At 34.0% G+C, this 25,383-nt stretch overlaps 2 protein-coding genes across 3 annotated transcripts in view; both read left to right on the top strand.

Annotated features, from left to right (window-relative positions):
• Positions 1-1,075: 1,075 nt before the first annotated feature.
• Positions 1,076-9,464, top strand: LOC127865577 (notch homolog 2 N-terminal-like protein B). The gene is made up of 7 exons (XM_052405425.1): positions 1,076-1,213; positions 1,877-1,897; positions 2,214-2,330; positions 2,654-2,758; positions 3,144-3,263; positions 7,817-7,936; positions 9,209-9,464. Exons 1-7 carry the CDS (start codon positions 1,174-1,176, stop codon positions 9,358-9,360), a joined length of 675 nt encoding a protein of 224 aa, XP_052261385.1. The 5' UTR covers positions 1,076-1,173; the 3' UTR covers positions 9,361-9,464.
• A 1,928-nt stretch (positions 9,465-11,392) lies between these two features.
• Positions 11,393-25,383, top strand: part of LOC127865575 (delta-like protein 4) — a 47,816-nt gene continuing 33,825 nt past the window's right edge. Inside the window, exons 1-9 of one of the 2 annotated variants that reach the window (XM_052405423.1) lie at positions 11,412-12,521; positions 13,159-13,272; positions 13,911-14,021; positions 15,032-15,142; positions 15,647-15,757; positions 16,604-16,720; positions 17,407-17,523; positions 19,355-19,489; positions 20,575-20,810. In XM_052405423.1, the coding sequence (XP_052261383.1) occupies positions 12,491-12,521; positions 13,159-13,272; positions 13,911-14,021; positions 15,032-15,142; positions 15,647-15,757; positions 16,604-16,720; positions 17,407-17,523; positions 19,355-19,489; positions 20,575-20,693 (966 nt within the window). In that variant the 5' untranslated portion in view covers positions 11,412-12,490 and the 3' untranslated portion in view covers positions 20,694-20,810. Of the gene's footprint in view, positions 12,522-13,158; positions 13,273-13,910; positions 14,022-15,031; positions 15,143-15,646; positions 15,758-16,603; positions 16,721-17,406; positions 17,524-19,354; positions 19,490-20,574; positions 20,811-25,383 lie in introns of those variants that run through there. The other variant, XM_052405424.1, reaches the window with a different exon arrangement.

The following is a 25,383-nucleotide window of genomic DNA, read 5'->3' as shown; positions in this document are numbered from 1 at the left end:
AACACTAATCAAAACTACATAAGAATACCTGACCACGTTAGAGTACCTTATAGGGGTATTTCACTACGAACCGATTCCCCACGATTTGTCCCGATTTCCATTATTTTGAGGTCGGTAACATTCGTAGCCCAATCGGCGAAGGTACTAACTCATTCATAGCTAGTCGTGGGTGATTCCTGCAACTCGTGAGCTCCCGAAAAATCGTGGCCCGATTTTAAACGTGTTTAAAATTTGGCCAGGACCTCAAAGAATGAATTTAATCGCAGTTGACTCGTAACAGCGCCGTGGTGCGTTCTTAGGCGTCGTAATGGAATCGTAGGTAATTCGTGACTCAATCGGGGAATCGGTGATCACGTGATCTGTCTACGAATCAGCTACGACTTTTTCACGAGTTCATCCCGACTTAGTTGCGAGCCCGATAAGATTCTCGCGATATAGATCAAGACTCTCACGAGTTCATCCCGAGTGAGTTGCGCGACCGCTAAGATTCTCGCGATTTAGATCAATATCAATAGAGGCGCCTAATTCATGGGTGCGATCGGTGAGGTCCTAGCTTAGTCGTGATCGATCTGCATCGTTCGCAGTACAGTCGCTGTAGATTCTTACACATCGTAGTGAAGTCGCGACCCTATTCGCAAGACTTCTACCGAACCCCACGATTCGTCGTAACTCAATCGTACCAGTGTCGTAACTGAATCGTAGACTGTCACGAGTCTTCCCGATTCAATAAATTTTATTAATCGTAGTGAATCGTTGGCTTGTTTTCGTAGTGGAATAGTGCCATAACGTAAGCTTGCAAATCGGCATCATAGCTTTTGGTTAATATACCATACACATTTTATTTGGAACATATGTTTACTTTTTGTAGATATATGTTTGTATTACATATTTAGAAATATTGCTTGAATATAATAAGTTTATTTAAACAATCGGTTGCCCTGGTCTTTCAATCTGCATCAAACATCGAACTTATGCGACATCCAATTTCAACAAACGCAATACATTCACATAAATAACGCAGTGGTAATATGGCTATTATATATTGCGGTTCAGTCCTACATGTGTAAACATAAAGATAACAAAGTTCGTCTCCAAATATGCCATTGCGACACGACCTGATAAGATGTCCCACCAGATGTACCATTATTATCTCGACGCAGATTTTAACAAACAATGGCGTTAGAATTTGCGAGGACCTTATTCTTAAGTCTCTGTAAGTTAATACTTGCCATTCCCTGTTTCCCATATAATATAACCATTACATATATTTTTATCTTACACATGTGTAATATACTTTTTTAAGCGTTTTCATTGGCTTAGTTTTCGTTGATTGACCTATCGTAGTTTGTTAATTTGCTGAAATGACATTTCAACGTTAAATGACGTCACGAAATGTAAACAACATTCGAGATTTATCATTATGTTTACGTAAATATTTATTTTATTTGCTCATTTAAAAGTATGTGATAAAAAGATCTGACACTCGTTGTCAAATCATACCTTATTTTATTAAACTCGTCCAGAAAATTCGTTATTAAGCTCGCCAAAGGCTCGCTTACTAACAACATGCCTTAACTCGTTTAATAAAATATGTTATGATATGACAACTCGTTCAAGATCCTATATATATCGACCGCGTCTAAAATGTGAAGGTTTTACTAATTGTTCGAAATCAGTTAAACTATTATCTTCAGATTACCGGATACAATCAAGTGCTCATTAGACTGGACTTATTGCGGATGAAATAAAATGGTCTACTTATTTAGTGAAACAATTATTTGAAATATTTGGACGAAATCATTTTATTTTATGGAATAGTGTTCTATGTATTACTTATTTCCTTCCAAAGACCTACTTTATTAATTCTTTGTTTCAGGTTTCTTTGTGCCTGCCGCTGGTAAAATGTTTCTTTAAGTATTGGTACCTGAAATAAAATTGAGTATAACACACCTCACGTGAACTAAATTTCAACATCATTCTGTTGTACAGCCTTAACAGTGATCATTACAAAGCGTGATTACAACTTTGCGATATACAGGCTACTGTTAATAAGGCATGTATGATATAGATAATCACAAAGGTCATGTACTTTAAATATTATCCGATTTTTGTAATTAATATTTTTGAAATCAAATATTTAGGTATACAATAAATAAAATAGCGACGGCGGTTTGCTTTCTAAATAACCCCTTCTCTGCTTACAATATTTTAAGATTCAAATGATTGCGACGATGGCAACTTTTGCCTGAATAGCGGGACATGTTCCTACGATCAACACGGACATGGAAAGTGTCAGTGTCCCACATGGTACACCGGAAAACATTGTGAACGTGAGTCGCCATTAGAGATTTGGATTGGAGGACACATATTACCCATTAATACTTGATTACGAAATATTACTTAAAAATAGCATTTCTATCAGAATGCATACATTTTAGTAGTTACACCCTATATACATGGAAAAAAAAAATCATATTTAGTACCAAAAAGGCGGGACCAGTTTTGAAAAGAAGACACATGCATTGTGTCGTTGTCCATAGGGCTTCAGTGGAACACAGGTTTGAACGAAATGGTGTACTCTCACCAAAATGTGTACGTATATTAAACATATATATTCAGTATTCTTACATGCTAGTTCGTATTATCACTTTAGATGGAGAGCCTTGTAAACACATTGTTTGTCAACATGGCGGAACATGCAACGAACGAGACGGAAGGTGTCAGTGTCAAGCGGGATTCGTTGGCGATCTCTGTGAAGGTGGGTTGGAAGTATATATTCGCCATTTTGGTAATTAAAGTTAAACTTGGTTAGGATAGAAATCATATTAATATAGCACATTCAACTTTAAAATGGCATGAAGGATAATGCATGTAACCATTTATTATAAAACATAATAATAAGGATATGTGTAGACAATACATAACTAGTTATAATGTATATAAACATTAAATAAAGTAAACACACAAAATTATTGAATGGTTTGTAACTATCAACACTATTACGCTCATTGTTTTACCTTTCACAAATATATTTTGTCTGCATATGGAGTGTGATGAAAAATGAAGCGATACAACGTATGTAATATGAATCATGAAATGCAAGTGATAACATGTCCACGAGGAATACGTTTTGTTACGTATAGTTGTCGACTCCTGTGACGACCATATTATCTGCTATAATGGCGGCTCATGTTACTTCAACAACAGTGTCAATGTAGCAGCGTGTCGATGTCCAGTAGACTTCACGGGATATCGTTGTGAACGTAAGTTGGAAGTATATTTCACCACTGACCGAAACAAACAAGAAACCGTCGGAGACGGGTGATGTTCCACAAAGTTTTTTTTGTCACAACATTGCACTATATATTCAGATAAAAGGAAACGTCTTGAGGGGTATAACTTTGGACAAAATAATTCGATGGATGGTTAAGCAACTTAAAAATGTCAAAGGGCCATAACTCTCTAAATAAATCATCTAACCAGAACCCACTAATAACATGCGCATCTCTTCAAGGTAGTTAAGCTTCCCATAAAGCTTCATTGTATTCCAGTCAGAAGTTGGGGGGAATTAGCCCGCACAAGAATTGCACTATATGTACAGTTTATAGAAAATGTCAAAGGGCCATAACTCTGTGAAAAATCATCCGACCATAACCGGTTGATAATATGCACATCTCCTGTTGGTATTGAAGCTTCCCATAAAGTGTCATTCAATTTCTGTAATAAGTTGCTGAGAAATAGCTCGGACAAGAATTGCACTATATGTACAATGGAATTTTTCAAAGGGCCATTACTCTGTGAAAAATCATCCGACGAGAACCGGCTGATAATATGCACATTTCCTCTTGGTAGTGAAGCTTCCCATAAAGTTTCATTGAATTCCAGTCATTAGTTGCTGAGAAATCGCCCGGACAAGAATTGCACTATATGTACAGTTATTGGAAATTTTTAAAGGGTCATAAGTCTGTGAAAAATCATTGGACGAGAACCGGCTGATAATATGCATATGTTCTCTTGGTAATGAAGCTTCCCATAAAGTTTCATTGAATTCCGGTCATTAGTTGCTGAGAAATAGCCCGGACAAGAATTGCACTATATGTACAGTTAATGGAAATTTTCAAAAGGCCATAACTCTCTGAAAAATCATCCGACCAGCACCGGCTGATAATATGCACATCTCCTCTTGGTAATGAAACTTTCAATAAAGTTTAATTGAATTCCGGTCATTAGTTGCTGAGAAATAGCCCGGACAAAAAATTTGCACGAACGGACGGACGGACGGACGGACAGACGCACGGACGGACGGACAAAGCGGCGACTATATGCTCCCCCCCCAAAAAAAAAAAAATGAGCATAAAAAGCATCTTTACTAAATATTGAATGATTTATGGCCAGGAAATATCTGTCATTCAACACAATAGATAAACGAATGGAAATTACTTGAATTGACACGTACAAATGAATGTTGAATATCAACAAGCCTATCAAAGTAAATATATACAACAACTACATGAATTAATCACAAACCAACACTTGACCAATAATAACATACACACGTCATTGTTTGATACTTATAACAATTTATTTGGTAATCATTTATGGATTGATAAGGCGTCATAATGCACACGCGTGTAAACTTTTGTGCATTAATGCTGTAAAACATAATGATCGAATATCTTTTGTACTCATGAATATAGACAAAATGTTAAGTATTTGCAGGCCCACTTTTGACAACATCACCTGTAAGCACGTTTATATTATCATTCATACACAATTATTCAAAAACTTAAAGCAATAAATATTCTCAATAAATTGATGATGACCATTATGTTGCTAGGGAACAGATAATATGTACATGTGCATAAGTCGCTTAGCTTATTGAGCGATAACTCACGAAAGAGTATCGAAAAACGTTCAAACAAAACTATTGCTGGGCAATACCATAACATAAATAAATGTTTGAAGTTCATATTTTAATATATTAATTAGGTGTAAAATGACATAGGCAGCATTGCCTTCGGTCAAACAAAACTATTGATGGGCAATACCATCTTAAGGATATGTAGTAAGAAGTACTTTTCAAATTTTAATCGTATTAATTAAGTGAATATGACCATTGCAGAATTGCCTTCCATAGCTCGTCGGAGTGTATAAATCTATGCGTTGCTATTGCAGAATAACATGTATATGTGCTTATTTAATCTATACTATTTTTTTAACATTAATTTGACGACAAAACCTTTAACTTAATTTAGCTAATATGAATGAGACAATTAAAACAAAATATAATATAGAATATGCCTTAACAAACCACGTGACCAGGAGGTCACGGGTTCAATCCCAACTGAGGGAGCGTTCTTTAGACCCCCCACATAGACATCAAGTACTGGTTCTAGTCCCAGGAAACGGACTCGAGAGCGTTCCAAATAAGCATTGTGCTTTCTATGCAATCGAGCTAAATAAATATAGGTTTAAACTAAAATGTTTAAAGTGATATGGGCATTTTTCACTGTTGAATTGAGCTTAAAAGAATTAGCAGATCAAAAGAGTTAGTTAAAATGTGGTTACTGACCAATTATCTGCAACTCATCTTGCTTCCAGTTGTTTATTACAAATTTATTTTATATTCGAAATTTTACGTGACTCACCCAGTCCTCTAAACCGAAATGATCCTTAAAACAAATTTGTGTCTTTGTGTCGTATGAACAAATCTGCACTATAACTAAATTTAGGTTCATATCGTACTTGCTTGATCAGTTGTGAAGCGAAAGTACGGTTGATATTCAAATGCATTATTTTTCTCTTTCGGGGATATTGTTTTAGTATGTTGATGCTGCATTAACAAATATAAGTGTATATGGAGTGAAAACCCCAAGAATAAACAACGGTTGCGATAGACACCTATAAACTGTCAGATGCCCATAATATCACTTTAAGATAGTTTTTTATGACGTTTAGCGAAGGGTTGTTTGACTTCATATATATACGACAATTACAAATAGTGTACTAACATTTTGGTGAATCAAGCCATAATGCGACAAGGAACCTACACAGATCAGAAAATAATTGTTCGCCATATCAAACTGCATTTCGTCATAATGTAGAAAATGTTTGTATGTTGACTGGGGAAATAAACAGATTGGTCCCACGCTCTTGTGTCTTTAAAGTCCCCGTTCGGGGAATAGATCGTTGTTTTGCACAAAAATCGTATAGCGGAAAACAAACTTTACAGACATTCATTGAAGTATATTTTTTTATCGCGGTTTACATCGAAAGCCTGGTCAAAATCGGTTTTGAATCGATAGAATAATATGTAAAGTATCATAAATACATGCAATAGGCGAAATCGTTGCAGCGTCGCGAGTTATGCAAACTATATCTATATTTAGCTTTCGCTTAACAGTATTACCATATGGAAGAAAAACATATATATTTAGCAAAAACGTACCGTTGCAACTCAGTTTCCGTCTGTAACAGATGTAGTTGCATTTGTTCTTACCTTCGCTCCGCTAAATTCGCCCGTATCCGCACTTTTGTTTGTTTAGGTTTGAATTAACGTGTCGAATCATGAATATTAATTAGGTCGTTTTCGTACTTTACCGTACCCCATAATAAAAAATCGCTATATGGTTTGTTCTAAACCGACTTCAACCGGATTTTCAGTGATATCCTCAATAGAAACACGTTTACTTACGATTCTGCCCATATATATCTCCGCGAACGGGAACTTAAATGTCACGATATAGGTGCTCAAATTCTTAACAACGATTATTATTTTCGTTGCGCACGAAGGCATAATTTCCAAATGCGATTAACGAGCTAATGATGGGTCGAATACCGCAAACCACTCGTTGATTATGGAACATACCACATTTTTAAACTTTAAGCTTTGAAGTGTCAGATAGTATATATTTAACATATTAACTTTTTGAAATCATTCTTATCAGTGTTGCCATATACGTGCTTCGGACCTGAAATATTTGAACACCTTTAAAAGAAGGCCTCTCATTAATAATTTCTGTGAAATTTTGAGAACAAAGATTTCATGTCGAAATGATACACTGCTCAATTTATTTAGGATTCAGCATTTTGACGTTCTTACAGCTTTGCCTGATACATTACATCGACACATCTTCATACGTCACGAGTAAAGAAAATATATCAGGCGAAGTATCATACACTACCATATTTGTCCACTAAACTAATTTCATTTGCAAATTGTAACATTGTTATGCCCCTTTTACGTCGGTGGAATTGTTATACACATGTTAATTTGTTTTTCTTTCCAAAGGAAAAATAATTGGAAGTAATCGATGGATTTTTAACAAATGTTTTCCAAGTAGGCTTAAAGCAAAATAAATAATAAAAACAACAAACAATTAATTGTAGAGCTACCAAGTATTTTTTGATTATCAAATTTCAACAGTAATCAAATGTTAAATTTTTTAGTTTAAACACCGAACCATCTTGGATATAATACTTTAAAAATATGTGTTTGCCGAAACTTGTCATAAGGCGAGTACGTATCAACAAAAACTAATTTTTTTTATAAATTGTCACACCTCATGTTTTCAGTAATAAGTAATTGTCCTTAACATTCAAATGCAAATGTGCAATTTGTTTCATTTTAACATAAGAATTTATGAAATGTTACCTTATTCCGTAACATGTATTTGTTATATATTTTTACCAAACACATCGGTCTACAGAGAACAAAGCTTTAATAGTACCTTGAATGAACTATGAATACACAGTTGGTTACGTATGTAAAAATGTATATGGAAAAGGGTCAAATACAGTATTTTACTAAATTTAGGTCAGATCTCAACGACGACCACGACAAGCCATGTAACAAATCCACCGTCGACAGCTACTGCAAGCAACCATCCTCAAACATCAGTGTCGACAACTAGAAACCCCGCATGCGCCAAATACGGTAAGGTATCACACACGTCATAAAATGCCTTTTTGTTAGAAGTTTTGTTTTTTAAGACGCATATTTGAAATGAATGGTTATGACAAATTTCACCGAAAGTTGATTATGGACATATGCAATGACGTTTTCTCATCGCAATATCAGGGGATAATTTTAATATTTAAGTTATATTTGACATTATAATATTAAACGAGAACCTTTTTCGTTTACACGTGTAACCTGGTCAATTATTCTGGAAACCCGGACAATGCAGGAAAGGCTCGGATGATAGTTAAACAACACCAATATAAGACTCGACGATCCAAAGTTGAGGATAAACTCGGCCAATACAAAATTCGACCATTAACAATTTAGGAATAGCTCGGCTAAAACGGGATGACATTTAACCCTTTCCCACTCAGAAGCAAATGGAAAATGGTTATGTGCAAACAGCTTAAAACCAGAACAACCTGAGAGTAACTCTCAGTCTTTCAGGTTTTATGCTGTTTGCTGCTCATAAGTATCCGAGGGTTTGAAATGAAGCCTTTAAATTTTGAATCTAGTAAGAAAGGTATTTAATAAAATATATCTTTGAGGGAACTACAAATGCGTCAAAATACGTATCTAAGTAGGAAAGGGTTAAAGACGCTGGTTTGAAAATGTATAAAAGCCTAGAAATGCAAATTCAAAACAAAACATTTGTATTGTCAACAATATTAAATAAAGAAATCATTGGTGGCCATTGCCTACCAGCGACGAATAGGCCTAGCGAGATTCTGACGACACCGACACAAACAACACAATGACAGATGTGCTTCCCTTGACATACTGTTTAATCTGTTAAGATTTTAGCTTGCATAAATGAATTTGATAAAGTTATTGTTGTATATTCGGAATAAAATAATACTGCTAGGTAATATAAAAAGCTTACCAATAACATTGCATGTTAATTACCGTATTATTTAAAAAGGCTCACCAAACTGTTAAGTTTACGTCTACCAAAATTTTCAATTGAATTAGGGCAAGATTAATTCTGAATCCTATTCGTACATGTATCATCTTTGAACTGACATATTATTTTGCTTATACAAACAGCAAAGGCAATTTTCTTATTTGGTCGCAAATGACCATGGTTTACATAACCAAAATGTTTGCACCAAACATAGTTAATAAGTGTTAATAATATTATGATACTTATCTTAAACTTTAATACTCGGCATGTAAATCTATCTCTTTTACATGCAAAGTTTCGAACGTGAACACGTACTCATATTTGAACGCTCATTTCTTAAGATCCTGGCAGTCGTGCATGTATAGACAACTCTGCCTGCGGTTTGCTTCACGTCAAGGAAGTTATCTGTCCGGACCCGAACGAGGCGCACTACTGTCCAATCACGTGCGGTTGTTGTTTGCCCGCTTCTCATACTGCAGCAGTAGTTGGATAAACCAGAACTGGAGCCGTTCGACTGTTGTCAATATTTGTTCGCGTAATCATGCGTCCGATGTCATTGTATCACGGCTTTATGAAAAAATGAAACAAAGAAACGTTGTGGCAATGTAGTACTCTGATATCATACCATTACCTTTTTACCGTCCAAATGTGGTTGGTACCGAAAAAAAGGCAGAATAAGATTATAATTGTACTATAATGCCTTGAGAAAACAATATTAGACAACCTTCAAAGATTTGCGTATTATGCATAGGTTATAACGTACAACGTATAGGTATAGACGAACGCATGAAACGCCTTTACTTCAATCGGCTACACAAATCAATATTCCATGTATACACGCATCTATACTATATTTAGGTAACACAAGAAAGGCAAATACATATTTATATAGTTGCAATTATGTTGACCAAATCCCTGAAATATTGCAAACAATAAATATTATATATTTATTGTCTAACCTTAGTTCTTAAGAAAAAGTAAACAACAAAAGCGTTAAAAATAGTAAGTGTGTCAAATACATCTGTTTGAGGACGGTGTTTTTATGTTTTCTAAATATGTCATACTTTGAATACAGTTCGTGGTCGAATCAGTCGAATGAGTAGCTTCCCATTTCTAAGATAATACACTAAAGTATTATATATATATATATATAAAGCATAATCCTGGAACTCATTTACACCAAAGCATCTAATGAACGTTTCTATTTTTGCGTGCATTTGCATTTGGTTGTTGGTTCACTTTTAATGGTACGCATACTTATATAATCTTCGTGACATTATCTAAATAATTGCATTAATTTTGGTCATTTCCGCGTTACAATCGGCAAGTTGTAACAATTACACGTGGGCACTTATTAGCTACCAGGAGGGTTAAAACACCTGTTTCTGAAGCTAAACAGATACAGCGGTCATAAGGTGACACGCATTAATGAACTTTTCTTATAAAAATTATCGTTTTGAAAATTAAGTTTTATCTTTAACTTTCACGGATAACAAGGAGTAAATTTTATTTCGTGCAGTTTGATGGATAGATTAAAGTTTGCTAGCTGGAATAAATGCCAATACACACTTTTTTTTTATATTATGTGTCAAATTCATATTAAACCAACTTTAAATAAAACGTTTATACAATTGGGAATTGTATTAATACATCAAACGTTTTGTACTATGTTTAGCTCTGGAAATGACATCTGATGGATTACAAATTATTATTATGGAACATAACACTGCGGAGAAAACATGAAAGTTAATGTTACTTTCGACTTTCCAGCGACTGAAACAATCATTCTAATATAAATATTATTTTACCAAAGCAATAAATAAGTAACACATATTCTAGGAATACGACTTGTTTTTGTACCACTTTGATATTAAAAGTCCAGATTATAACGGTAAAATTACACCAGTAGCGACCATTGAACGTCGTTTGTCGTTTTTACCTAACTAAGCATTTTTATCTATTTATTTCTTGTACAATAACTTCATGTCTGATAACATAATGTATTTCTGCTTACTATTGAAACAATTCTTTAATCTTAACAGTGTTCCTTTCATACTGGAATGCATGCATTTTTTGTTATCAATACCCTGGTTTTATCATTCTTGCCCTTTTTTCGAACGATTTAATGCGATATTTAGATCTTCTCTTATCTATTGTTTTTTTGCAGATAGGGACAATATCTTTGCATTTAATACAGGCCAATTCAAATGTACATTTTCATCATTCAAGCAACAATGTTTTTTTTATGTAAACACAAGACAAGATAAAAACTAAAAATGGCTAAAAAGGACGATTCGTCACATTTTAGTAACAGGTTACAATGATGACACGTTTTAATTATCTTATCCAGCCTTGCGCACCTGGGTATTTAGGTTTATTTTTTAATTTGTTACCTGAGCAGATTCGCGGCTTATATTAAGCCATTTTTATTTTTTATCTTGTATTGTGTCGACATCAAACACTGCTGTTGCTTGAATGATGAAAATGTACGTATAAATCGGCCTACGATAAAAGCACAGTTATTGTCCATATCTGCAAAAACAATAGATATATATGATTTCGGAATCACTGGAAAAGTAACACGTGTGTATAATCCTTGTTGTTTATATTATTTATCGTGATTTGCTGACATCAAACAGTCTTTTTGCCGCATGATTTATGAAAGTGTACATATTAATCGACCTGCGTTAAAAGCACGATGTTTGACCCTATTTGCAAAAGAAGCAAAAATAAATATAAATTCGGAATAACTCGAAAAGGAAAACTGCTTTTGTGATTAATCCTTGTTATTCACCATGTAAATGTATGCATTTGGCTAAATGTATGCGCTGTAAGTTTCAAAATTCGTGGAAATTTGAGACAGAAGTGGAATGTGGCGGCATCCTTGTCCTACGGGCATATCTCTAACGTTAATGTTTTGCGAAGTTAGACAATTGGGCTAACATATCGGTAGATGTTGAGATGCGCTTAATATGCAAGTCTACCACAAAATAACATGGGTGAAGTATATTGGACTGTATAGTTAATAATTTTGCTGAATGCAATGAGAAATTGGAACGGCATTAAAATATTGCAATAAAGCTTAAATTGAAATTAACGCACTGAGGAATTGGATCGACATTAAAATATTGCGACAAAGCTTATATTGAAATTAACAACAATGACAAGCATGGATAATAGCATAACATGTTGTGACCGAGTATGAAAACTTCACCAATTCATTTATATCGGCATCATGTCGCTTTCTTGAATATAATATATACATTATGTTTGGAGCACATTTTGACCATTTGACAACTTCCGTAATTATATTTTAGTAAATATTTCGGTACTGATGCATTGAATTACACAGTTTAAAATGTCGGTTATTATGTATATTATTCTGTATCAAACATCAACTTTATTCCAAATTTCACTGCACGAAATGCAATAAATTAGCTAAAAAAGGAAGAAAGACTATAGCTATTATGCAAATCTAGTCCGGAAGTAGTGATTAGTCCTTAAAGTGTTTACATAAAGATAACGCCGTTCAACTCCAACATATGTCTGCCCGTGACGAAAACGAAAGATAAGCTGTCCCACCAGGTCTTCAATTCTAATCTCGACTCAGTGCTCAACGTAAAATGAAGTCAGCATTTGTATTCCTAAGTCTCTGTAAGTTTACAAATGTATTGTATCGTTTACATTATATGCTAAATGTGCTGGTTGATAATTTTTCGCGAGTAACCTTAACTATTATCTAATTATTACTGGATACACATGTATGTAGGTGCTCTTTACCCGGATAAAATGGCGTTGATATTTAATGATATACTTATTAAGTAACAGTAAAATATCGTTACAATATTCAGAGGAAATACTTGTTATTTCACTGTTGTCATCTGTGATGATTCAAAATAATATCACATATTTCTATGAACAAAAATAAAAACTGCATTCGAAAGATTCCTACAAATATTGTGAGCTAAGATAAGTCACAGACGAAATCCTAAGAACTGTTTAAATAATATTAATTTGAAACATAAACCTATTTTCCTGCCTCAATAGCGAGTATTACGAAGTATGTTTATTATTTTGTAATGTTCTCGTTACTGTAGGTAAGACGTGGTTGCTAATCATGATTGCAAAACGGTACTTTAACCATAAATATAAACGAATAGCATTGACTTATCAATATTTATTGTTTTAAAATAATCTTCCTTAAATTTATCATTTTTGTTTGCAAATATTGTACTAAACTTGTTAAGCTGTGCTTTCTTGAAAGTTCCATTTTTTCCACGATTGTTTTAAGATTTTAAGAGTTGCGTAGAACACAACCCTTGCCAGAATGGAGGGACATGCTACATGGACGGGGAGCATGCGAAGTGTCACTGTCCTCCAGAGTACAGGGGAAGTCATTGTGACCGTGAGTTCCAACTAGATATCTTCATACAATCATATTTAGTTCCAACTTGTAAAGAACAGCTACTAAAACTTCAGTCATGCATGATGCTATTATCCAGAAGACTATACCATACCTCGGCGTGAACGTCAGTTTTATCGTAGAACACACACCAAAACACGAACTCATATAGAAGACATATATTGCAGACTTTGTACATACTATTTCATATAACCACACCTGCAATAAACAGTGTCCGCATAAACCATAAAATTTAACTATAAACATTTATCCGATGTTTTAAATCCGACATACAAGAGACAGTCATATTCAGTCCATGACTGGAACAGTTTCGACAAGTTGAGCCACGCTAAGTGTTGAACGCATTTGTTGTACACTTACAGAAACATGTAATAATATATAAGTAATGCATTTCAGACTTTGTACATGTATTTTCCCTTTTCTTTATCTCTACAATAAAAGTTTATGGCATGAACAACTGATATACATTGAATAACATTAACATTGAAATAGCAACGCATGTATGTTTCCGATGTTTTGAAATAATCTTTATAAAATGCAATAACTTGTATACATTTAATTTATATAACTTCCCAGGCTGTGCTTATAAGTATATTTTTCTTTTCATTCAATATTTAAAGATTTAACAAGTTGCAACCACGACCCTTGCGAGAATGGCGGGACCTGTCACGTCAGCGAAGAGGGCGTAGAATGTCGATGTCCTACGGGGTACCACGGGAATCATTGTGAACGTGAGTCACTAGTAGAGATCCTCATTGGTGCACGTGCATCAAACATACAGAGTGCATTTCAAAACATGCATTTACAAAAGAACTTCTTTCGCAATTCACGCAAATTGGTATTCAAATCCTATATATATATTTGACAATCCGGGATTATTTAAAGGGATCTTTTCACGGTTTGGTAAATTGACAAAATTGAAAAAGTTGTTTCAGATTCGCAAATTTTCGTTTTAGTTATGATATTTGTGAGGAAACAGTATTACTGAACATTTACCATAGTCCAATATAGCCATTATATGTATCTTTTGACGATTTGAAAACCTAAAAATTATAAAGCGTTGCAACGCGAAACGATTGAATAATTTGGAGAGTTCTGTTGTTGTCGTTTAAATTTACGAAACTACGAAGATTGCTTATATATGGTATAAAATACTTAAAACCGTTTATACCCGGCGGAATAGCCGAGAGGGCGAATGCGTTTTTACTTCAGACTAACTCCAGGACTCCGGGGTTCACTGGTTCGAGCCCTGGTACCGGCTTCTTTTTTTCCTTTTTTTAAATGTTATTCTTGATTTTTTACTGGAGCTTTTAAGATCCAATGTTTACATTTATCAATATAAAGCATTTAATGACAAACTTCAAAATATGCCAAAATCTTTGAAAAGGCCCCTTTAAATCCGACATACAAGAGACAGTCATATTCAGTCCATGACTGGAACAGTGTCGACAAGTTGAGCCACGCTAGGTGTTGAACGCCTTTGTTTACACTCACACAAACATGGAATCGTATATAAGTAATGCATTTCAGACTTTGTACATGCTTTTTCTTGTTTTTTCATTTCTACAATAAAAGTTGATGGCATGGACATCTGATATACACAAATAACATTGAAATAGCAATATGTGTCCGATGTTTTTAAATATTCTTTATAAAATGCAATAACTTGTTTACAGATGAATTATATGACTTACCATGCTGTGCTTATTAACATATTTTTATTTTCAATAAATATTTTGAGGTTCAACAAGTTGCAACCCCGACCCTTGCGAGAATGGCGGGACCTGTCACGTCAGCGAAGATGGCGTAAAATGTCGATGTCCTACGGGGTACCACGGGAATCATTGTGAACGTGAGTCACTAGTAGAGATTTTCTTTGGTGCATGTACCTCAAACATACAGAGTGCACTTCAAAACATGCATTTACAAAAGCATTTCTGTCGAAATTCACGCAAATTGGTATTAAAATCCTATGTATATATATTCGACAATCCGGGATTATTTAAATCCGACATACAAGAGACAGTCATATTCAGTTAATGACGCAAACAGTTCGGACAAGTTGAGCCACGCTAGGTGTTGAACGCCTTTGTTTACACTCACACAAACATGGAATAGTATATAAGTAATGCATTTCAGACTTTGTACATGCATTTTCCATTTTTTCATCTCTACAATAAAAGTTGATGGCATGAACAACTGATATACATTGAATAACATTAACATTCAAATAGCAATATGTTTCCGATGTTTTCAAATAGTTTTTATAAAATACAATTACTTGTATACAGATGAGTTATATAACTCACCAGGCTGTGCTTATTAACATATTTTTATTTTCAATAAATATTTTAAGGTTCAACAAGTTGCAACCACAACCCTTGCGAGAATGGCGGGACCTGTCACGTCAGCGATGAGAGCGTAAAATGTCGATGTCCTACGGGGTACCACGGGAATCATTGTGAACGTGAGTCGCCATTAGAGATTTTCATTGATGTACTTGCATCAAACATACAGATTGGATTTCAAAACAGGCAGTTACACAAGCATTTCTGTCGTAATGCACGCGAATTTGTCTTCAAATCACAGATATATGAGACAATCCGGGATCAGCTGCTACAATTATTGCCATGCATGGTGCTGTTTTCTATAGCGCTACACGGTGTGAACGTCTGATGAATTAGCGTACACTCACCTTTACATGGACTCATAAGTCATGCATTAAAGTCGTTGTAGAAGTTATTTATTATCTATTTAGATGTTCCATCCTGCAATAAACAATGTCAACAATGTCAACATGGTGGCACATGTTACAAGGACATCAACCATATAGACAGGTTTCATTGTACAGTGGGAAACATTGGAGATCACTGTGGCGATGTGTTTTGTTACCCATATTTTGTACAAAATTAGTGCTCAAATTTACAATAACATAAATTATTAATATAAATAATATATCTGTTTAAAAATAACATTATATAAACACATGGCCCTTTTAAAAGACACCAACAACATTCTATTTCGCGTGAGTTTATTAAACAATGTTAGCTTATAATAACAATAATATATAAATGTGTCATACAATAACGAAATAAATTTAATTAAATAATAACTAGTGAATATGATTGCAAGGAAAACACATATAACGATTAGATGTTTTGATAGGATTACGGCCTATTATGATATTTGTTTTACTTTCTACATTAATAGTGTGTCAGAGTATGCAGCTTGATTAAAAACACAACGTATGGCAAAATGATGATTGCAATACAATTGATAACGTGCATTCGATAATATAATAGTTTATTGATAGTTGCCGACCTATGTGAGAATCACATCCACTGCGAGAATGGCGGCTCGTGCTACTGGGACAGCAACCATGTACCAATGTGTCACTGTATAGCAGGGTACGGTGGGCATCGATGTAAAGGTATGTAAGATAATAATCTTTTGACTAAGAACAATTCTGAAACACTTAAGTTTAATTTAAACATTACTAGAAATGTAAATGTAATTCCAAACCAACCTTTATCTTTGAACAAATTGAAATCAATTCGAAAACATTACAATTTGACCACTCATAAATCACATCATTAGTCATTTCCTGTAAGAAAAAACTCGTGGAAAACACAATCGTAATTGATACTCTATTTGACGAGCCTCGTGAAAACACAATTCACTGCTACTGTGATTAATCTCATAACGCAATGTTCAGAGGCCCCAACCGAAATCCAAAAATAAATATGCCATCTCTGTTATTTATCCAATCACAAAACGGGTCGTGTTTCAAATAACTTTAGGTAGCCGTCAATGTGAGAACTTTATCTAGTGTCACATTGGCGGGTCCTGTTATTGGAACAGCAATAATTCGGCGATGTGACATTGCCCAGAAGGGTACACTGAAGCTCTATGTCGTGGTACATTAGAAGAATTGAACTTGAAAATGAACATGCAACATTGTTTATTATAGTAAAAGAATGCTTAAAACATTAAAGATGTATGTTATATAAATACTATTTTAACTGGAAAACTACTTTTATTATTATCTTAATACTAACAGTAATTATACGCACTATGCACAGTAAAGTAGTATAATGCCATTTGATTCAACACTAGTTTTCGACCCTTGCGAGAACCACATCCACTGCCAGAATGGCGGCTCCTGCCACTATGACAACGGTCATGCAGCAATGTGCCTGTGTCCAGTAGGCTTCACGGGAGATCATTGTGAAGGTGAGTTTGCAGTATAGCTCGCCAATGACCAAACAAAACAAAAAGTTAAACTCGTTTCATAGCGAATTATATGGAGGTTAAAAATATCTATCCATCAACAAAATCGATCAAACATTGGCAGTTGCGTCATCAATTATGTTTAATTCATTCGAGATTCGTGAATAAAGTTAATGTTAAGAAACGAAAAACCATTTGAGCGTTTACGACTTAGTCGGAAGTACACGTTTGTAACGAGCTTTCGATGGATATAATACCTTGACCCATAAGTTGACGATGTAACATACCAACTATTCTAACATTTAGCTTTGCAGTTGTAGAGAAGGATATTTTTAGAGTTCACTTTTTACAATCTGTCTTATCAATATTGATATATGCATGTCGTGGACCTCATTCAATCGGTCAAATTAAAAAGAAGGCCTTTCATGAACCATTTCTGTGAAGTTTGGAAAAAAATCTGTAATGTTGATACATTTCTTGATTTCTTAAGTGTTACTGGTGTTTTGCATTTGCCGTTTAAACCCCAGGGCTGTTTACCTTATTTAATCAATATATCCATAATGGTCAGATTAACAATTCACGGGTGACCGAAGCGGCAGTCACATCAATCACCACGACTGTTTTGTTTAGCTTGGCAATTCCATGAGTGTGTGTAATTTCGTTTACATATGTAAATATGTTATGTCCATTTTAAATCAGAGCGATTTCTATCGGAATATGAATGTCCAAAAATGATCGTTATGGCTTTTTTTCTATTTTTAAATATTGTTTTGTTCAAACATTAAATAAATGGACAAAATCTGTACATTATTTACAAGTTTGTTTAACGTGAATATTCTTTTTAAATGCCAAACGTTTCATGCTCCAATCTTGTTCATTCCAAGTCAAGGTTCCGACCATTTTCTCTCAATGAGATAATATTCGCAAATAAACTACACGTATTCAACATTAGCTAGCGATTTTAATTATACGCAAAAAAAAAACACAACAGCTTGGTCGACCTACCAACTCTTAATGTTTGGAAATGTTGGCTGATAAAAAGTACTTTTTTCAATATTTCATCTAGACAAAACAGTTTTCCTAAATCCGGCGATAATCCAATGTGGCAATATTGCTTGTCAAACATCGAACTTGCATACATATACTGTTATACTTTTAAATCTTTATTTGACAACAGAACTCCTAAAATGTCGTGAATCAATAACAACTCAGCTTGTTATCAAATAATCCGCCAACACACATGCAAGTAATAGGTAATAGTAAAAACAAGTTGGGACTATACGAAATGGCTTGCACAGATTTGTACTGTAAATATATTACGTGTGTTGTGTTTTAGTGTTTTAAGCTTGTTAAAAATGTAGTATTAGTTGTCTGCCAACAATGGTTTATGCGTGTAAACAAATTGTCTTTGATTATTTTCTTGTACAATTATCGCCTAGGCTAAATAATTACTAGTAATACGTTGGTAAAAGGTTGTCCACAGTTTAGTGACCAATGACAAAACATAATGCTATTTTAAATAAAAATATACTTAATTTTAGCAAATAAGATTTTTATATCATAGTTTTAGTATTTGTAATGTTTCATTTTTATACTTTTAAATCTATATTTGCCAACAGAACTTGTAAAATGTCGTGTACGAATCAATAACAACTCACCTTGTTATCAAATAATCCGCCTACACATGTAAGTAATAGGTTATTGTAGAAACGATTTCGGACTATACGATATGGCTTGCACAGTTTTTTAATGTGCACATATTACGTATGTTGTATGCTTAGCTTTTAATAAATGTAGTTTCTGTTGTTTAAAGAAATGTGTTCCCTAAATAAAGGTCAGAGCCCAGCGACGGCGACGACAAGCAATACAACTAACTCGTTGTCTACAACTACAACTACTGCAAGTAGCCAGACCCAAACAACTCATGGTTCAATATCGACAACTAGAAACCCTGCATGCTCCAATTACGGTACGAACAATAAAATGTTATTGTTTCGGAAGTGTTGCCTTTAAAATCGCATGTTTGAAATTAATTGTTTAGTTATGAAAGAAGTCACTAGATTTTTATAATTGGCATATGTAGCTACGTATTAGGCGATTATTCAATAAGTTATCGACGTCATACTATTGAACGAGAATCTCGTCCGTTTGCTCGCCCAATACAGCCTGGACCTCGGCAATTATTGTGAAATTCGGCCAATATGGGAAACACTCAGCTAATACGGAAACAACCGCAGCCAATATGAGACACGGCAAATGACAACTTACGATACGTTTGGCTAATACGAGTCAATGAATAACTATTCAGATGTCTTTTAATCCTTAATCTTGCTTAAATGCATTAAAGTATTTTTAACATTCTGATTAAAAGGGGTATGAATGCATACTAGAAATGAAACATACCGGTAGTCGAGTAAGCTGAATGTCAACTCGACACGACTTTGTTAAAATTGACAAGAAATGTATCAGCTGAAGCTGCTGAAAGTGAAAATAAGACTATTCCCAGTGGCAGAAGAAAGTATCTTAAATATAGATGAATACGTATATAAAGTAAAGTAATAATATAAATCGTTAATAAAGCAAAAAGTATATTTGTCAACCGATTGGTATCAGACAGTCGTATAAGTCTTTTTCCCAAATACAAAAACAAAAAATTAAACAAATTAATAACAATATGAAGAAGAGACCATACCTAAGTATTTTAAAGATTTAACAGAACTGTGCTGTTGTAAGTCAGGTTATTTTCTACCAAAGTTCTCCAATGTATTAGTGTATTTTAATTCCAAATCGTATTCATACTGTGTGCATCTTTAAACTGACACATTGTAGTACATGTTAATACAAAAAAGGTTATCTCAAATGGCTAAGAATCACATGATACTTTTTTTGCGCAAAACGTTGTCTTAATCGTACGTTTTTAAACTATGAATATGATTAACTTAAACTTAAATAATATCTTATGCCTAACAGAAATGGGTATGGAGAGGAGAATCTCTTCACCTGCAAAGCTATGAACATAAAAAAGGAAATTAAATTCAACGCTCTTTTCTTCAGACCCGGTCAGCCATCCATGCAAAGACAACTCTGCCTGCTCTTTGCCCCACGTGGATAGAGTTATCTGTCCGGACCCGAACGAGGCGCACTACTGTCCGATCAAATGTAGTTGTTGTTAACCTGCTGCTGTAACAATGGAAATGACCCGGAACTGGAGAGACTGTTTCCTTTAAATTGTGGGCGCACAAGTCCGATTGCACTTCTATCACACCCTTAATAAAATTGAAAAACATAAACGGTTTATCCATTTACATATCTAATATACAACTTGTTGTCTACCGTATAAAAGTGTTAGGAGCGACACTAACGACTTGTGATAAACAATGCTAAACAACATGAATAACTTGGCTAATGATGCATTATATGTAAACGTATTATTATACGTTATATTTTCCGGCGCATTAATGCATGCATGAAACGTTTACCAGTACACCGGTTTCAAACATTCAATATATCATGTGAAAGCGTATTCGTTAGATATCTATGTTACAAATATACGGAAATATACATTGAATGCTATTTGAAAATACGTTGAATTGATTCCTTAAAAATTGCTATGAAATATACTTATTTTCTTTTCTTGATATAATGTTTCAATATAACAAGAATGCACCATAGCTGAAAAATGTAAAGCGAAAACAGTAACACATAGAAATAGTGCAAATTTACATTTGTTTGTTTACGGTATCATTTTATTTGTAAGTATTTTATTTCTTGAAAACCGTTCGAGGTCGAATCAGTCGAAAGAGTAGCTTCCCTTTTTGAACAAAATGCACTTATGTATTACTTTTCCTGTTCTAATTTTTCTTTGGTTTATACTATATTTTGCTCGAAAAGATTATCCTGTCACTTATAGACTACATTTACATACATTACACGTTTTGATTGTTTCCTGTATTTCCTGTATATACACAGTATGTATACATTCATTCCTTAAGTTGATATCCCGATAAATATTGGAGAGCTAGAACAATGACAAATAGGAGCATATTAGCTACCTGGGGGTTAAAAGCATATACTTCCGGAAGATAAAAACATATCAAATTGCCATAAGGTGACACAACTGTCGCACTTTTTATACACATTAATAATTTTGAATGTTCAATTTCAATTCAAATTTCACTCACGCAACATACGAAATATTTAACCTCGGTGTAAATCAATATGAAAAAGTTATTGAATACTTTATTAGTAAGTGCGTGATTGTTTACACTCGACACGGTTCATTGGATGTGCATTTTTAGGTCATATAAAAGGTTTTCTCAGAAGTTTTCGTGGAAAGGTGGACTCAAGAACCATAATTGTTAATCGCAATATATGCATCCAAATTCGAAAAGTTACTCCCATTTTTATAACTGGTGAGCGCAGTACCCCCACTTTCCGTAACTAGTAAATACCTAGCATAAAGCAAACTTGGTATTTTCATGTTATAAATTTCATTAGTCTTTAAAATTTCAGGACAACAATTAATGCATAAATGTCTTGATTCAGATTCCATGCTCGTATATTCCAAATAAACCTAATTGCGACGGCAGATTACAATGATAATGATGGTCCGGTTCAAGAAGACTGTGTGTGCATGAAAGTAATAAATGAAATGCCATAACGACGCCTGCTAAATTGCTTTGAATTGCCAAGATCTTGTTCTAGTTCAGCAACTTCATTGGTAAAGGCGGTCACAGACTATTTCAGTGCACTGGTTTTATTTAATAGAGGGGTAACCTTGTAACGTAACAAATATTTTGGGCATTATTAAAGTGATATTAGGGGCATTGTTCACTGTTGAATTGAGCTGAAAAGAATTAACAGGTCAAAAGAGTAAGTTAAAATATGGTTACTATTTATCTTCAACTCATCTTTCTACCAGTTGTATATAAAAAATTATTTTAAAATTCAATACTGTACATGACTCACCATTCCTCTTAGCCGAAATGATCCGTTAAACAAAATTGTGTCTTTGTGTCGTATGAACGAACCTGCGCTAAAACTAAATTTAGGTTCACGTCGTACATGCATGATCGGTTGTCAAACGAAAGTACGGTTGATATTAAAATGCATTATTGCTCTCTTTCCGGGAAATTGTTTTAGTATGTTGATGCTGCATTATCAAATATAATTAAGTGTATATGAAGTGAAAACACGAAAAATAAAAAACGTTTGCGATAGACACCTATAAACTGTTAGATTCCCATAATATCACTTTAAATTGATTAACAATCGAAATTTGTATCAACGCAATACACTTAATTTCATACAATCTTCATAAGGCAGTCACGCATAGATCAACATTTCATTGCCTCGGGTATCAAACGTCAATAAGTTTGACGGTTCCTTGTTTACTTGTGGGTCATAACATCGGTCAATTCCGTGTGTATTCGGTATGTGTCCGTTGCATACGTCAAATTTACGTTTCAGCAGTTTTTAGACACGTTACGTTGCACACGGCCCATCAGAATTTGCACGCGCTTCAATCACATATTTCATAGTTAGCATAGGTGCAACGCACCTATGCTTAAGGTATAAGCTACATTTCGAAAACCCACATCGATCGGTTGACCATTATGAAGCCTTACCTGATCAAAAATCAGACGAAATATCTATTTAATTTAGTATATGGTAATTCTTACAACTTTTTTTTTGGAAACGTTTTTCTAACGTTTTCTTCCAAGAATATTGCTGACACCGTTTTTAGTGAATTTTTCTAAGACCGTTTTACGTGAAAAAAACCTTCTAAGAAACTAAAACAAATTTCGTTCGTAAAACAATTCTGTTCTTGTTGATAGTGACCTCACACCTAATTTTTATTTCCTTTGTTTACTGTTCTGTGAGAGGTCAAATGTTTACATAACTGAATTCATAAGGCCCTGGTTTAAGGATATGTAACATTTCATCGGTTAATTATAAATAGAAATTAAAACATATTCTCAGCAGGAAGTGGGGCATAAAGCACTTTTATTCTTTGAAAATGTGTAAAAAATGGCGGAGTACGATGAATGTTTTCTGATTTATGACATGGATTCTGACCTGCCTTTCTATGGATTTGATGCAGTAGAGTTTGAAAGTAATAGAGATGTGCTAATTGAAGTTAAAATGATTTACTTTGAGCCAGAAATTAATGTTACGAGTAGAGCTAACGGTTTAAATGTGGCATCGGATTTACTGGATTCGCGCGAATTCTGGACGAGTGTTGTGTCTGTAAAATATTAAATGGAAAGCTGTAAAGGTATCAAGTCGGAAAAGAAAACGGATGGTTGTATAATGGTATGCGTGAAATAATGTTATTCTACGTATTTATTTTCATAGTTATGTCATTTTGTAAACATTCACATTCGTCACTATTTGGAATTCCCGTTTCTAAAAATAGAACATTTTGGTAGCAACAACAAGGGGGGCGACGTGTGATGTCAGCAATCGTTAAGGTTACAATATACTAAATAATCGAGTCATGAAGGGCTGTACTCTCTAAACAAATCATCATATTTTCCTCGAAGGCATTTTATACACTTTAGACTGTTGTTCTGGTTTTATCGTTTGGAGATATTGATATGGTAAGCATAGGTGTTCACTAATAAATCCCTAAAATAGGATAAAGTTGGAGATTAAAGTAAAAAATGGCACTGCAAAAGGTTACAATCCACTAGAAAACGGCCGAAAAAAGGGCACAAAAACAGTCGATTTTGATTTGAGTCGAATTCTTTTTTGGTTTGAACATGACATATCTTTTGTATTGTTTAAATCGATTCAGCTAAGAATCCCCGTCAAGAAAAGGTATGGTTATGGGGGTCTCTATGTGCAAAATGCTGTATTTATTTTCGCTCAAAGTTGTCGCTTTTACATCGAAACATATAAGGAAACTATTTAGTATACTTTGACCTAAACATTTACTTCAGCAGCAACTTCCCTGTATCTTGCAACTATGCTTTCAGCGCAATCGGCGCTCTCGTTTTATATCTGTACGCAAACATCCGGATAGAACAGGTGTTATTTTATCAATAGTCAGTACGAATATGATGTTTTTAATGTACTTGTACATATTGGGTACCGATTAAAACATCGTTGTGTGATATCATAGTTTGTTTTGAAATCTATATATATAATATAATTTAACAGCACGCCAATTCTTTATATTGAAATATGTATGTTTATTTTAACAACAAAATTGTTTTAAAGACAACAGTCTACAGTTTACGTTTAATCATCACACACGTGAAGTGACAGTGAGTGTGTATGATTCAGTTGTGTAAATACGTTTGCGTCTTACGATTATTAAGTTATTTATATGTGGTCCTAAATATCAGACCGAAAACGACAGCTTTTATAGGGTTGATGATACATTACGTTGGTTAGTTTGATAACATTCAAACGATCTATATATAAATAAATAAACAAATATATATATATATATATATATATATATATATATATATATATATATATATATATATATATATATATTGTTGTTGTTATTGAGGTTTGAAAATGCTCTGTTCACACTATAGCAAACTGCGTTGTTCCTTCAGTGATTTTATGTCAGAATTCATATTTCGTATATATTTTTATCATTTGACCATAACAAATGTATCATTTCGATGCATACTTTGCAGAGTACGATATAAACGGGTCATCTGATTTGATCATTAAAACCATACTTATTTCAGTTCTCAGTTAAAAAGACACTTGTCACATCGTAAAATACTATAAGAATGGTAATTCGGAACCGCAATTTCAACGTTTTCCATTTTGTAATAAACGATACATTCTTAAGTATGAGACCTCAAGCGAGTGACAGATACACCTTATCTATTTCAC

The sequence above is a fragment of the Dreissena polymorpha genome, chromosome 2 (genome assembly GCF_020536995.1).
Source record: "Dreissena polymorpha isolate Duluth1 chromosome 2, UMN_Dpol_1.0, whole genome shotgun sequence".
In the NCBI taxonomy this organism is placed as follows: Eukaryota; Metazoa; Mollusca; class Bivalvia; order Myida; family Dreissenidae; genus Dreissena; species Dreissena polymorpha.
This window is presented reverse-complemented; position numbering and strand designations above follow the sequence as displayed.